This window comes from Ranitomeya variabilis, chromosome 7 (assembly GCF_051348905.1).
Source record: "Ranitomeya variabilis isolate aRanVar5 chromosome 7, aRanVar5.hap1, whole genome shotgun sequence".
Classification (NCBI taxonomy): Eukaryota; Metazoa; Chordata; class Amphibia; order Anura; family Dendrobatidae; genus Ranitomeya; species Ranitomeya variabilis.
The window spans coordinates 224,887,745-224,904,953 of NC_135238.1; the positions used below are offsets into that span (position 1 = coordinate 224,887,745).

The window sequence follows — 17,209 nt, forward strand, 5'->3', positions numbered from 1 at the left end:
TTCATTACTCAGAAGGGGTCAACAAAGAGCAGAGAAGATCCTTCTTGATAAATTATGAAACTGGATTTGCTTTGCAATTTTGGGCGGTATGGCTCACTGGCAGACAAAATGGACAAATTTGCAAAAAGCTATAAGTAGCCTGGATTGTATGCAAAATGGCTTCAGTATCAGAGAGAACTTGCTGGGGTATGAAAAATCTCAAAAGCAGCAGCTTCGGAGAATGGAGATGATTATTGTTCCACATCTTCATGATTTACAAGAAAACAATTTCTTGAAAGGGAAAGTAATGCTGTTTCTTGTGTGAACATGCATAAGAGATAAGGGAAATCTGCAATGGAAAGTAGACAAACCCGAGCTCAGGAGAAAGGACTCACCATCTGAAGATGCAAATTAACAGTTAGTCCATTCATTAACGCCACCTCTCCGGCTTTGGCACCTGCAAAGAAACATGAAAGAAATCTCAGCAATTTTTTTGTCCGATAATTTCGGTTAGCACGAAAAAAAAATAAAATTCTACAGTGAAAGAGAAGATGACTTTCCATAATCTGGGAAAGTAAACACAATTTGAATGTTCCACCTGAATAAAAGCGAGAGTCTATTTATTGCTCTCATTTGGTGATCAGATAATGAAGTAGTCGCAGGGAACGAGAGGCTGATTTATGGCTATCGTTATTTTCCAGCTGAATTCATACAAATTGCATTTCAAAGTTGAACACATGGAAATAGGAATTCCAATCAAAGACAACAGCAAGATGGAGGCACGTGTAATCACAAGGTTCTGATTATATTACAATATATCACAGTGTGCAGTGATATGCTGCACAGTCTTTACTACTATCAGGACCACACTAATCTTTTCTGTAATAATGTTTTCTAGCCCCATTGGTGGTCTAATCTTGATTAAAAAATTCTTAAACATTGCACACGACATGGGTTAATTACTGGGGTAAAGTCAAGGAGTTGGAGAACCTGTACCCAGAAGTCAAGTTTGTCGTCATCCACGCCCACGCTTTTCTGAAATCCTGCACATGTGCAGTGGTCTCTTCATGGATGTCAATTAATCTAATTTTCTACATAATATTTTTAAAAGGTGCTTTTGACATAAAATTCCCACCAGATGTCGAGGACAATTATGCAGCCTACAACCTGCAGTGACCACCGATCGACCAAACCGCTGCATGACCAGCTCTACCCTCACCTACTGTATTCTCACCCATCCCTTGTAGATTGTGAGCCTTCGCGGGCAGGGTCCTCTCTCCTCCTGTACCAGTTATGACTTGTATTGTTTAAGATTATTGTTTTTATTATGTATACCCCTCCTCACATGTAAATCGCCATGGAATAAATGGGGCTATAACAATAAATAATAATAATAATAATAATAATAACAAGCGAACAATGATAGAACCGCCATGATTAATTATCTATCCTCAATCCTGTGGAACACAATGCACTGAAATGGGAGGTCAGGATTATAAAAAAGGGCATGCTCCTGTCACCGGTGTAATTCTAAGGGACTTTACCCTAGGGACTGTCATTTCAGCTGATGGATTACAGAACTGCTGCACTGCCCAACACTGAGTCCGCAAATTAGTCTGGCTAATCCAGGTTGAGACAATCTGGTCACCTGGTCACTTATCTTGCTGTGCTTGGTCTGCTGCCTATGCTTGATGCTACCTCCTCTCAGTGGGTGCTCAGCAAAAGCGGGGTGCTATTGTTTGTGTAGCTGGCCCTGGATGCCCCAAAATAACAGAGGTTTTAATCTCAGGTAAGAGAGCAGAAGGGTGAGACACTGTCATTTGCACCATATATATATATACTGCTAACTATTAGTGACCAAATAAAGTCTTACCAGAGTGAACTGTGGTACCGTCACCCTACATTATCTGAGCTCTATTCTGCCCACAGGAAACGAGTAAGGGCATTCAGTGGGATGAGTCCAAGCCCATGTGGTCTTTCTAAAGACACACAAAAAGATCCCACTTACAGAACAAAACATAGTAGAAAACTCTACAATTTAATACCTAAAAAAAAAAACCTCTTGGTGCAAAAAAAGAGCAAGATGAGGTCCAGAGTTTTTTATATAAAAGTAATTATTTTATTAAGCAACAATACATATTTTTATATCTTTTCAGAATATCGCAAACCAAGCAGAGTGAAGTTCGAAATCGAGGTAGACAAATTCCCCCTTCACAAATCTTCATGCGTGAAGTTAAGCCATGATGACTAGAAGGTACACCATATGCTGTCCTACAAAATCCACGGCAATTCAATGTGCGTAGATGCCAGGGGTCAATGACTATATAAACCACTATATATATATAAATATTATGAAACACAAAATGTGTAAGTTAGAGAACAGAAGATATTTCTCATACAGGGGCCACAGGAGAGACTCAGGTAGGTTGAATCTTAAAAGAAGTTAAGACCAAAGTCATTGTAGAAGAAGATCTTTTCACGTTCTGATCTTGCCGCGTGTTGTTTTTGTGTTATACTGGAAGTTCTGTTAATATATTCAGGACTCAGGCATTTTTAAAGCTTTCACAATACTGGAAAGGGCATGCTAGAGCTCCGACAGCAGATTAATATCCCCTCATAATAAGGGCAGATGGATGGGGGCATTCAAGTACATTATTAAAGCAAAAAAAAGTTTAAAGATTTCATAGGGATTCATAAAGTTTGGAAAGATAAATTAACATGGCTCAGAGTGCATGATAATATACAATACGTAATGATGGCGCTAGCATCCTGTTTATTGGCTCCTTAAGAGCAGCAAGTAATGTATCCTCTCATATAGATGGTTATTATCACACACTAGCTCTGCCAGGCTGAGGATCGTTCCCAGAAAATCAGGATTTTTTTTTTTACATTCTTTACAATATATCAGTTTTTTTCTACTAGTTTACATGCAGACTTTTTCCTACTTCAGAGGGTGGTATTATTTCACATTTATTCTGCCTCACCAAGCTAAATAACATGTTTAAAGAATTGCCGCCTATTTTTGACTTAATAAAGTTACAAAAAAATATATTTATTTTTCTAGAAACAGCTCCCCTCTTGCCTTATGGCTGCATCTGGTATTGCAGCTCAGCCGGCTTCAAATAATTCAGGCTGAGCTGCAATACTAATAACAGCCTATAGATTGTGCTGTTAATGAAACTTATATTTGAAGTTTTAACTTCCTCTTGGAAAACAGACAAGAGTGTAAAAAAAATACAAATCCCAGGAGAAGAGCAGAAAATCTATTTGTGACCAGGACTTTTGGGGGATGTCCTGGTCACAAAGTGATGGGGTTAACATAAACTCCACCTAAAAGTGGCCGGTCGTCACATTGTCAACAACAACACTGATAAGAAAGGTATTTTTAACTTTGAGAAAAGTATCTTTTTTTCAGCAAAATTTGTAACTATTGGAGTTTTTACTTCTTCGTTGAATTATTTTTAACTTTGAGAAAAGTATCTTTTGTTCTTTCTTTCAGAAAAGTTTGTAACTATTGGAGTTTTTACTTCTTCGTTGAATGAAGACAATCGGGCAACAAATTTGGAACCGTTCTGCAATAAGAATTGACTCGCTAGAGTCGCTACAGAATAAAAAAATCTGCACCGCAGGTCAAATAATAAGCAAAGAATGTGCGCAGCGTGCGGATGAGTTTTGGTGAATCCTCTCTCACTTTGCTTCCACTTTATTACTGATGGAAAATCTGCAGCAACCCCAGTGATTGTAAATTTACGCTGATGATAAACTTCTTAAACTACTTCTCATCCTCTCCATTCGTACCCTTTTCTTAATTTTTGAGATATGTTTAAATACTTTCAGGCTTCGAAATTTGTTCTAAAGTTGATGCAGATAGGATTTAAGATTATTTGATCTCCATGGAATGATTAATAGAAGACGAGTGTTACATAACTAATAATGGTAGGAGCTGGGAGAAGGCTTTACATAGTGCTGCATAAATCAGCCTCCGCCGTGGTAATGAATAGTGTCCAATCATCCTAATTTAAATGCACTTTGCCTTTTGCATATATACTTCATCACTTCAACTCTCTCTGTTGTATCTGCTCTTTGCTGAATCAGCTCGTTGTAGCACTGAACCAGCATAAGCCTACTTCACAAAGTTAATATCAGCACTTCACCCCTTCTTCCTAACTTTTATGATGTCTGTTAGAATCTTATTCAAAACTAGAGTTGAGCAAATTTGTTTGGATTCCGTCCCAAATACGATCGGCATTGAATACTGTTTTTGCAATATTCGTCGAACACAGCCGAACTTCATTAGAGTCCATGGGAGTAGAAATTTCCGAATATGTTCGGAACCGATCATCAAACAGATATTCCGCACAAATAGGGTACCAATATGGCAAATTCAGATTTGGCGACCGAATCCAAACCAATTCACTCAATTCTATTCAAAAACTTAAAAATGGATTCCAGGGGTCTCTGTAAACAAATAATATGAAGTTTCGACATGTTAGGCCACTTGCAATGAAATTGGACGAATGCAATCCGATTAAAAATCGGATTGCATTTGGACCAGTGTTATTCTATAATTGTGTGTTCACTTGCGTTTCTTTTTCCAGCTCGGATCGGACCACATCCCGCAATAGAAGTCAATGGGTGTGAGAAAAAAATTTGCTCAGCACTCGGACCATGCGACTTCTGTCCGATTTTTACTCACTGATCGCATTTGAAAAGCTGGCAATTCATGTGCCGCGTACAGTAATATCACAGCATGACAGTTTAGAATAGATAGAATAGACATATACACATAGAATACATGGATACATAGATGTCAGTGACACACACACACACACACACACACACATATATATATATATGTATATACACTGCTCAAATAAATAAAGGGAACACTTGAACAACAGAATATAACTCCAAGTAAATCAAACTTCTGTGAAATCAAACTGTCCACTTAGGAAACGACACTGATTGACAATCAATTTCACATGATGTTGTGCAAATGGAATAGACAACAGGTGGAAATTATTGGAAATTATCAAGACACACTCAATAAAGGAGTGGTTCAGCACGTGGAGACCACAGACCACATCTCAGTACCAATGCTTTCTGGCTGATGTGTTGGTCACTTTTGAATGTTGGTTGTGCTTTCACACTCGTGGTAACATGAGATTGACTCTACAACCCACACAAGTGGCTCAGGTAGTGCAGCTCATCCAGGATGGCACATCAATGTGAGCTGTGGCAAGAAGGTTTGCTGTGTCTGTCAGCGTAGTGTCCAGAGGATGGAGGCACTACCAAGAGACAGGCCAGTACACCAGGAGATGTGGAAGGGGCCGTAGGAGGGCAACAACCCAGCAGCAGGACTACTACCTCTGCCTTTGTGCAAGGAGGAACAGGAGGAGCACTGCCAGAGCCCTGCAAAATGACTTCCAGCAGGCCACAAATGTGCATGTGTCTGCACAAACGGTTAGAAACTGACTCCATGAGGATGGTCTGAGTGCCCGATGTCCACAGATGGGGGTTGTGCTCACAGCCCAAAACCGTGCAGGTTGCTTTGCATTTGCCACAGACCACCAAGATTGGCAAATTCGCCACTGGCACCCTGTGCTCTTCACAGATGAAAGCAGGTTCCCACTGAGCACATGTGACAGACGTGACAGTCTGGAGATGTCATGAAGAGCGATCTGCTGCCTGAAACATCCTTCAGCATGACCGGCTTGGCAGTTGGTCAGCAATGGTGTGGGGTGGCATTTCTTTGAGGGGCCGCACAGCCCTCCATGTACTCGCCAGAGGTAGCCTGACTGCCATTAGGTACCAAGATGAGATCCTCAGACCCCTTGTGAGACCATATGCTGGTGCGGTTGGCCCTGGGTTCCTCCTAATGCAGTACAATGCCAGACCTCGTGTGGCTGGAGTGTGTCAGCAGTTCCTGCAAGATGAAGGCATTGAAGCTATGGACTGGCCCGCCCGTTCCCCAGACTTGAATCCGATTGAGTACATCTGGGACATCATGTCTCGCTCCACCCACCAATGACACATTGCACCACAGACTGTCAAGGAGTTGGCGGATGCTTTAGTCCAGGTCTGGGAGGAGATCCCTCAGGAGACCATCTGCCGCCTCATCAGGAGCATGCCCAGGCATTGTACAGTAGGGAGATCATACAGGCACGTGGAGGCCACACACAATACTGAGCATCTTTTCCTTGTCATGAGGCATTTCCCCTGAAGTTAGATCAGCCTGTAATTTGATTTTCCACTTTGATTTTGAGTGTCATTCCAAATCCAGACCTCCAAGGGATATTCATTCATAGATAGATAGAAAAAAAGCCGGCAATTTAGCAGCCGTGTAGTGGATAGAATAGATGGATTGCATACAGTAAATGCACATAGAATAGATAGATATTTATTTAATAAAAAAATATTTTTCTAAAAAAAAATGGAGTGGGCTACTGTGTAATTTTCTTAACCAGCAGAAGAAAGCTGATGACTGGGGCCGATGTTTATAGCTTGGGAAGGGGGTAATATCCATGCAGCTTCTCAGGCTATTAATATCAGCTCACAGCTGTATAATTAGCCTTTACTGGCTATTAAAATGGGGAGACCCCCCAAAAATGACGTTGGGTCCCCTGCCAGTAAAAGACTATGCAGACAGCTGCAGGCTGATATTAATAGCCTAGGAAGGGGCCATGGATACTGGCCCCCCAGGCTAAAAACATCAGCACTTAACCACCCCAGAAAAGTTGCATCTCTAAGATGCCCCAATTCTGGCATTTAGCCTCGCTCTACCCACTTGTCCTCTAGAGGTGGCAAGTTGCGTGATAGTTGTAAGGGTTGATGTCACCTTTGTATTGTTAGGTGACATCAAGCCCAGAGGTTAATAATGGAGAGGAGTTTATAAGATGCCTCCATTACTAACCCCATAGTCACATTGAATGAAATCACAGACACCCAGAATAAAGTCCTTTAAGAAGAATGACAAAGACTCCTTTAATAAATCTTTATTAAACCATACTTACGACATTGCCCATTCCAGAGATGCCATTGTCTCCTGCAAAAGAGTTAAAATAAAAAACAACAATATTTCTCACCTTTCCGCAGAGATGCTGCTAATCGATAGGTCCAACTCTGCTACATCAAGGTGGCAGGCTGCATGGTTGCATGATGCAACCATACAGCCTGTCATCCAGCGGAGAAACTGAGCATCGTGTGCTCAGTGTCTCCCTGTGAACTCATGTTCCCTGTCTGAGGGCACGGCGAACTTGAGAAAGTTCTCCTGCTCAACGTGCCATCAGACAGGTCCTGGGAGTTCACAGCCAGTCAACTCACTTCACCTTTCTGATGTCAATGCGAGTTTCATGGGAAAATTTCCCACGGCGCTCGCACTGACGTTAGAAAGGTGAAGTGAATTTATTGGCTGTGAACTCCTGGGACCTGTCCATTTTATATCATCAACATGGGCCTCAAAATGTCACGCACATGTGCACATGGATGACCTGCGCCTGGGAAAAAGTGGTACAGTTCGCGCTGTTCCCTGGCGCCGGGTGCTGAAGACAGCTCGGATCATTGTCGCCTGGTTCCCTTCAGCTCAATGCAACTAGGCGAAAATAATGAGAGTTCTATTCAGCACCTGTTGTGTACATTGTGTGTAAAATTAAAAATAAAAAAAAATGTTGTGGGCTCCCTGGTAATTTTCAAAACCAGCAAAGGAAAAGCCCACAGCTGGGGGCTAATGTTACTTCTACCTTCTCTTCACCATTGTTATTTTAATTTTTGTGCTTTTTCTTCCTCCTCAAAACCCATACTTGTTTTATTCTTCCATAAAAAATAACTTTATCTCGCCATTTTCTGAAATCTGCAATGCCTTGATCGATAGAGCTTTGTGAGGGCTTGATTTTTCTGTGCTGAGCTGACATTTTTTTTTTTATTCCATCTTTTGGTATTTTGGTTGTTTTTCTAATTATGGCATTTACAAGACGGGTTGATTAATTTAATATTTGGAATGATTGGACTTTCATATCCCCAGTGCTAAAGTATATGCTTACTTTTATTTTTTTATTGAGGGGATTGAATTTTTCTATTTTTTGCATATATGTGTGTGTATTTGTTTTTTCCAAACCAAACTATTTTTTTTTTTAGATTAGTTCCCCAAGGGGACTTGAGCCTGCAATAGTTTGTTCACTTGTTCTATACACTGTAATATATTGCATTGCAGTATATAGACAACATAAATGTAATTTTAATAACAATAATAGGATGACTAAAATGGCAGCCATTAGAGCCTTCCGCAGACCCCCATCGGCCATGACAGCCCACCGGCAACCTACAATCAGTTATTGACATTGGAATTGTCAAATAGTAGCACTCGGAGAAAGCTCCGGTATGGTCCGGTCTTAGCCTCAGAGCTCCATACATACATGGGAACCTGACGCAGGTCAAATTATGTCTTACAACGGAAGCAAATAAAATATAAGCCTATGTTCAGTTTCACCCGAAATATCAGATTTGATTGACTTTGATTTAATCTATATGTGGCCAAAATAGAGGGAAGGTTAAAGACGCAAATTGTGGTCTACAGTACCTATTATCAACTTCCATGAGTGGTTACTAAATCTTTGCAAGTCCTCTAACATACTGTATCACTTAAAGGGGTTTTCCCATAAACAAAAGTTCATATTAATCAATAGATTGTGGAATAATAATGTTTACAATTGGATGTGTTTAAATAAAATGTTCCTGTGCTGAGATAATCTTATAAATGTGCCGCTGCTGTGTACTGTGTAATGGCCGTGTCTGACCATACAGGAACAAGGTCTGATTATACCACATCTCCTGGGCCGGGGGAGGGGAAGCAAAAGAGAATATACAGACATTACAGCATGGAATCACAGCTGATTCTTTTTGAGAGGTAAAACATTTCCCTGCCTGTTTTTAAACAATGTTTTACTTCAAAGAAAGAATCATTTGTGAACCTCTGCTGTAATGTCTGTATACTATTTTGTCTCCTCCCCTGCCCAGGAGATGTGGTATGATCCAACCATGTTCCTGCATGGGCAGACACGACCATTACACAGTCCACAGCAGGGCCACATTTATAAGATTATCTCAGCACAGGAACATTTTATTTAAACACATCCAATTGTTGAAGTTATTATTATTCCAAGATCTATTAATTATTTTAATTAATGTTGATTTTCAACATTTGTTCTTGGGAAAACCCCTTTAAAGAGTAATGAAATTAATTTGTCTTATAACCTTGTCTATTATCGAAAGGTATGAAACCTCACAAGTCACTTTATTAGGGAATTTGTCTTGATTTCTGTACGTACATTGCATGTACCGTAAGTGGCTTCCAAACCCTTCTCTATCTCATCAGTATTTACCTGTCTTCAGCTGCATTGATGTCATTTGGAGTACAGATGATGGCAGTGAAAGGGTCAGCTCAGGTCCGATTTTCAGGTCCGATTTTTTTTTAACTCAGCAGCTATTAATAATTTACAGGACCATTTACATTTTCCAATGTTACCGAAATGTAATGTTTCCATAAAAATCAGATGCTGTATTGTGTCTCTGTCTGGTATCCGATTTTTTTCTCACACCCATCTGATTTTGGAGTGAAATCGTAGCATGCTGACGGATTTTGTCAGTGAAAAAAATTGGCCATCTTCACTGCCTCATTGGTTCGGGTGGAATCCAATAAAAAATTTGGATAGCACTCATCCGATTTATACGGTGATGTGAGTGACCCCAAACATAAATTCTAAACTGACCATTTCACTGCCATCATCAGTACTCCAAATAAATGAGTTCTGATACAAATGATGCTGACTGAGGTCAAATAGACCGGGAAAAATCCAGGGTTTGGTAACCACTAGCATGCAATTTTTTTTAACAGGAACTAAGTCAAATCCTCAAATAAAGTGATTTTCCAAGTTGCAGAATTTACTATGCTGGATAAAATTATTTAAAAAAAAAAAGTTTTGGTTGATCTTCACCACTTTAACAAAAAAACAACAAATTAAACATATTTTACATACCGACAAGTTTAACCATAAGGTCCACAATACATTCATCACCAAGGGCCCACGGACGCTTTCCTATGAAATGGCCATGAACTCCCCTGAAAAAAGAAAAGTGAATATTAAATCAACTGTAAAATCCGGGGTCCGTACTTCTCCAGGAAGTCAGTGTTACTCTTCGGGTTCATCCCCCCGAACATCCTTTGTTTGCCATGCTGTCATCTGCATGACAGCGCAACATACACAGGCTTTGATCAGCAGTAAGATCATTACCACCAGTCAGAGAGCTGCAATTCCCATGCTGTCAGATGACAGCGCGAGCCAGCAGCTGTGACCGGCAGAGGGTTGCAACCTGCAGCTGTCGTTTCTGGTTATCAAAAATAGAAGAGACCCCACATCATTTGTTATTTATTTATTTATAGCACAGGCACTGGCCGATGAATACTCCTATCAGCGGCGTCTGCTCTTGCTGTTATCGGCGACAGCAGGAGTAGGCTGAGGGGAGCAGTACTCTCTCATCAGCCGATGCCTGTGAGTGGTGGTAACCTTTTTACCGCCAGTCACAGCTGCTGGCTTACGCTGTCAACTGACGGTGTAGGACCTGCAGCTCTCTGACTGGCGGTAATGATCTTACCAATGATCAAAGCCCATGTTTGCCGTGCTGTCACGCAGATGTCATCAAGGCAAACAATGGATGTTCGGGCCCCCTATTCATCTGAATGGGGTCTGGGTTCAGGTACCGTTTTAGTACGCGAACTGAAATTTTCTTTAAATTTTCGTCCGAACCTGCCGGACATGAACATCCACGGGTGCGTCCATCACTAGTCATTTTCTGATGTAACATTCTCAATAAGCTAAAAAATAGTCCTAAAGATAAGCAAACATTCGTAAAGCCTTTCGACTCAAGACGATTGTTGGAGAAGGCTTTTAGAATCTGATCTCACGAATGAGGCGAGTGAATACTTTATTCTAATCAGCTGAGATAATGGTGCTTTTGCTGCTGGCACCGGGATATCCATGTCCTCTCACATTTACAGTTTGCGGTAAAATGCTATGCAGATATTTTAGAATCCCTCTTCTTCTCGTACTTTTTAGGTATTGAAATAATGAACGTTGACGTTGCTGAAGAAACTTTGAGGGTGAAAGGTTTTGCTTTATGTCGCATCTTTCAAAATAGCTGCTGCTTCCCTGGTCCACGGTCTGGAGCGTAACATTTCCATAAGGAGAAAATACATTTTTTAAAAGTCTGGATAAAGTATGACATCGCAAACGACAGTAGGAACTGCTGAGATGGTTAGAAAACTAGATGTCTGAAAAGTAAAAATATGTCTTTAATAAAGTTAAGCAAATTGTGGTGTAATAAATGAGCATCAAGGAAAGAGAGATCTATCTCTACATAAGGGGGGAATAAATACTATTTGTTGAGTAATAACAGAGGAGGCACGAGGCATCATATACCTCACATACAGGTCAAGGGATAAAAGAGTCATCCGGGCGTTAAAAAGGAACCTGTTTATGGCATCATTTAATAGGGCTTGTATTAACCTTCTAAATCCCTAATTATTTTCCTTGGTGAGGAGCAACACCCTAAAACATCGTATCTGCAAATTGAGATTCTGGTTTGGCTTTAATCCTAGGTCATATTGCAAGGCTCGTTAAAGGGTCGATATTGACTTTTAGGATCGAAGTTCCAATAGGTGGTGCTAGAGTTCAAGTCCTCTTCCTCTCTGAAGAGACAATTTTTTGCGTGCCATATTGCCGTAATGTTCACGGTCTGCCGCAAAAATGGGCAGCAAAAGTCTTCTCGGATCGCCGTTTTTCTGGTTTGGAATAGATTTAGGAGTGTCCTAGTAAAAATATGGCATTCCGCAAATACAGCCTTCACGGTGTACCGCAAAATCAACACACTGGGCAAGCTTCCGTTGTTTTTGCGGCCCCATTGATTTCAAATGGGGTCGTGTCCGTAAGCCGTGAAAAATATCGACCATTTTTTTTCACGGCCATAAATACGGCCCTCATGGCCATACGGCGCTCTAACAAATTTTTACGGCCCGTTTTGCTGCCCCATAGAAATCTATTGAGGCTGCAAAAACGGCCCGCAAAAACATGGCAAATGTAAAAGAAGCCTAATATTGACTTCCCAGTGGATATCTATAAGTAGATAGAGACATTCTTCCAGGATATAAATATTTACATACTTTTACGTAAACACTAGTGATGAGCGAATATACTCGTTACTCGAGATTTCTCGAGCACGCTCGGGGGTCCTCCGAGTTTTTTAGTGTTCGGAAATTTAGTTTTTCTTGCTGAATGATTTACATCTGTTAGCCAGCATAAGTACATGTGGGGATTCCCTAGCAACTAGGCAACCCCCACGTGTACTTATGCTGGATAACAGATGCAAGAAAAACGAAATCTCCGAGCACTAAAAAATACTCAGAGGACCCTTGAGCATGCTCGAGAAATCTCGAGTAACGAGTATATTCGCTCATCAGTCATCACCAGTAAACACCTTTTCGCCTGTTCTATCTTCACTAGTAAAGGTATTATAACCCACAGGAATGTCCTAAATCAACAGTCCTTCATTATAGAACTTGTATTTTTGAATTTTTAAGAAGATCCCTTAATAAATGCCTTAGGCTACGTTCACATTTGCGGTCGGCGCCGCAGCGTCGGGCGCCGCAGCGTCGCCGCATGCGTCATGCGCCCCTATATTTAACATGGGGGCGCATGGACATGCGTCGCACTTGCGTTTTGCGCCGCATGCGTCCCTGCGGCGCCCGCGTCCGGGCGCAGAGGACGCAGCAAGTTGCATTTTTGCTGCGTCCAAAATCAATGAAAAAAAGGACGCATGCGGCGCAAAATGCAGCGTTGTGCATGCGTTTTGCTGCGTTTTTGTTTGCGTTGTGCGTTGCGGCGCCGACGCTGCGGCGCACAACGCAAATGTGAACGTAGCCTTAACGAGGTAAGCCCCAATACAGTATATTTTGCTTTGTTTTTAGCATTATTAGCAGATGTCTAGTTACCAGGGTAGCAGCATTGCAGCCATAATGCGACCCAGCAACCTCTATTCATCCAGTGGAAGATGGATTAAATGCAAATTGCTTGACAATCAAAGAAAGTATGACAAATCACCAAATCTTCATAAATATTTCATATTCCGAACTCTCTTAATGAAGCGGGTCAATGCAGACTAGGACTGTGGTCCATGTATTTCTTGGGGCCCCCATATTCCATTTTTATTCTCCTGTTTATTAGTCAAAATGCCCTTATGTTTATACAACTTCTCTTTATTACACGTTAATGAATGTATCTTCTATTGATTTGTGCTTTTGCATGTTTCCCATTAGCAATAATTAATTAATACGGAGCTTTTATTTGCTTTTACCCCTAATAGCCATCCATTATTCATTACGCACTAATAAGTGATATTTTTTTTTTCCATTGAATCATGCGATCGCTTCCATCGGGTACCGGACTATTCTAATGATAATGTGGCTGTTAATGAGCGCTGCCTTTCACCTCTGTTCCTCCTCTCAATATTAGACGTTTAATTACTATGTAGCACAGGGATTGCTGCTGCTGGGGGGGAGTTGGATCTCTAAGTGCTGGTAATGGGTTTCGGCACTTCAGGATTCTGATGGCTTGAATCATCCTCGTAGCCTCTGTGCGTAAATTCTGCCCACAGTTCCAGGAATCCATTTGATCATTTGCCGTGACCTTGTCACTGCGGAGGATTTTAGAGAAATGGTAAATATTTCTCATGGTGAAGGTGAACGCAGGATCTCATCGACTTAATGATATATGTCGATATTTGTCACAAAGTATCAGTATGACACGATTGACAATTTAAGAATATTTGGATACTTTGTATTATTTGGTCACTATGTAGTGGTATTTTTTTAAGACCATACATGGCACTATACGGTTGTATGGAAGTACTACAGTACATTGGTGAATATTATTTAGATTTATTGTGGTATAATATAGAAACTATATGGCGGTATTATGTATATATTTTAAAGATATTTAAGATATTTCTGTTTAGGTGGTATTCTGTGAACAATATATGGCGCTATTTTCTTGGCACGATAAGGTTGAATGGAAGTACTATTTTATGTCAATAGATATTATTTGAGGTTATTAGTAGTATTATATGTGATGTATGATGAGGACAATTTAAGGAAAAATATTTGCACGCTGTGTATTGTTTTGGGCACCATGTGGTTGAATTCTGTAAACAATATTTGGTGGTATTATCTTGACACTCTATGGCTAAATAGAAGTATTATTGTATGCTAATGGGTATTTGCAGTTATTTTCAGTATTATATGGGAACTATATGACATTATAATGTGGACAATTTAAGGGAAAATATTTGGATACTGTCTATTATTTTGGGCACCATGTGGTGGTATCTGTAGATAATTTATAGCAGTATTAAGTTGGCTCTTAAACTTGAATGCAGGTACCACATTATAGGGGTGTGTTATTGAGATTAATTGATGTTTTATATTGGAATAATATGGCAGTATGATGTGAATAATTTAAGGAAAATTATTTGCATGCTGTATATTATTTTGGGCACCATGTGGTTGTATTCTGCACATAATATATATATTATGGGGACGGTTTAAGGATATTTGGGCACTTCATATTATTCGGTCACTAAGAAGTGGTATTCTGTAGATAATATATGTTGGTATTATATTGACAATGTATGGCTAAATGGAAGTATTAATTGGTGTTACTGAGGTTATTTGAAGTATTATATGGGAACTATATGGCAGTCCAAAGTTGGCAATTAAAGGGAAAATATTTGGATGCTGTATATTATTTTGAGCACCATGTGGTTGTATTCTGTACATAATATATGGCGGCATTATCTTGACACTGTATGCTGTATGCTATGCATGTACTACATTATATGGATGTATTATTTGAGATTAATTGAGGTATTATATGGCAGTATTGTGTGGACAAGAAGAATATTTTGATATGTCATATTATTTGGTCATTGTATAGCGATATTATGTAGACAATATAAGGCAATATTATCTTGGCACTACACAGTTTTATGGTAGTATTACAGTATGTTGGTGGCTATTATTTGAGATTTATTGTGGAATTTTATAGACACTATATGGCGGTATTATGGGGACGGTTTAAGGACATTTGGGCACTTCATATTATTCGGTCACTAAGAAGTGGTTTTCTGTAGATAATATATGTTGGTATTATCTTGACAATGTATGGCTAAATGGAAGTATTAATTGGTATTACTGAGGTTATTTGAAGTATTATATGGGAACTATATGGCAGTCCAAAGTGGGCAATTTAAGGGAAAATATTTGGTTGCTGTATATTATTTTGGGCACCATGTGGTGGTATCTGTAGACAATTTGTAGCAGTATTAACTTGGCACTATAGGTTGTATGCAGGTACTACATTATATGGGTGTATTTATTGTAGTTTAATTGAGTTTCATATGGTAACTATATGGCAGTATAATGTTGTTAATTTAAAGATATTGGGATACTTCATTTTTCAGATCAGTATATAGTGATATTCTGTAGACAATATATGGCAGTATTATAACAATGAATAATAATAATAATAATAATAATAATTACCTTGGCATTATGTAGCTGTATGGAAGCATTTTTATATAATGGCAAGTATTATTGGAGATCTATTGATGTTTTGTATAAGAACTATATGGCGGTATTATGTGGACATTTTACAGATATTTGGATACTTCATATTGTCTGGTCAGTATACAGTGGCATTTTTAGACCGTATATAGCAGTATTATTTTGACACTAAATGGTTGTATGTAAATGCTATGTTATTGGGTATTATTTCAGATTGTTTGTGATGTTACATTATGTGGTCAAACATTAGAGTAAGAAGAAAATGGACAATATGAAATCATATACAGTAAATATACATAAATGCAATGATAGATTCTAAATTGTGGAAGGAATTTGGGATAAAAACAGGTCAAAACTATTTTTTGGGACATCTGATAAGTATTGTAGCATTGAATGAAACTGGCCCAACTCCTCACCTATAAAGTGCTAAAATTTACCTATTGATTTAAAGAGTAACTTACCTATAGTTTAATTTAATTATCCTCCAGTCATTGTAAATTTCAGATTTTTTTGTAATCCTGCATACTTCATTAGATTTACTTTTCTTCCTTCTCTCCCCAAAAACTGCTGCAGGGCTGTTTCATACCAGTATAAGCACCTTTACAAGATCCTTTCAAGTGCTGCTCCGTGAACATTTATACACTGCATGCAAACAGACTTTGTTGGACAATTCCCTTGTTGGAGTCTAGTTGCTTCCTTCTTTCCTACTCCTAGACTCAGTCAGAGGAATTCCATATGTATACTGTTTGAATATAACGTACAGATCTTTGCCAAGCAGCAGTTGAAAGCATCTTCTAAAGGTGCATGCTGTATACTGGGCATTGAAACAGCGCGGCAGCATAATGTTTGGAAGAGAAGGAAACAAAGTAAGATACTGATCTGTATTACAAAAAAAAATCCTAACTTTGCAATGCCTGGAAGATGCGTTAAACAAAAATAAATGATAGAAAAAAAGTTTAGCTATTCCTTAAAATTAAAGAATTAAAGCTGCAAAAATATTAACTATTTTTCTAAAATATGAACAAAAGAATTAAAAGAAATCAGTACCTACATTTTTGCCCATTTGTCCAGCTCTTCATCAAGATAGGATTTCACATTTTTTGGCAAAAGCCCAAGTGAGTTCCCACAAAAATATACACACGCGTCCTCTTCATTTACAAGAGATTTATCAGCTGAAATAAATATAGAAACCATAGAATAACCATAAAGTAATAATAGAGAAGTCGCCCGTACAACATTGATATCGTGCATGGAAACCTCCGCCTACATTGTCACTTAGAAGACTTATTATGGCCAAAGAGTCTTCATCACATCTTTAGTTATTGTAATAATTTTTTTGCTGATTATCACTCAGTGCAGTGTAGAAAGCAACATACAGCTACATGCAACCATTGATGAGAAGGATAGCTATTATAGTAACAGTAAATATGAAGACTGGCAACTGTGGAAACAGTCAATAAGAAGGTTAGCTACTGTGGTTACCATCCACATGAAGGTTAGGTAGTGTGGAAACAGTCAATAAGGATAGCTACTGTGGTTAACGTCAATATGAAGGTTAGGTAG

At 39.3% G+C, this 17,209-nt stretch overlaps 1 protein-coding gene across 1 annotated transcript in view; it reads right to left on the minus strand.

Moving 5' to 3' along the window:
• The window catches only part of KYNU (kynureninase), a 119,448-nt gene that overhangs the window by 81,389 nt on the left and 20,850 nt on the right, over positions 1-17,209 (minus strand). Inside the window, exons 3-5 of the mRNA XM_077273017.1 lie at positions 16,698-16,818; positions 10,011-10,093; positions 375-436 (exon numbers count right to left, since the gene is read on the minus strand). Coding sequence (XP_077129132.1) covers positions 375-436; positions 10,011-10,093; positions 16,698-16,818 — 266 coding nt within the window. The remainder of the gene's footprint in view (positions 1-374; positions 437-10,010; positions 10,094-16,697; positions 16,819-17,209) is intronic.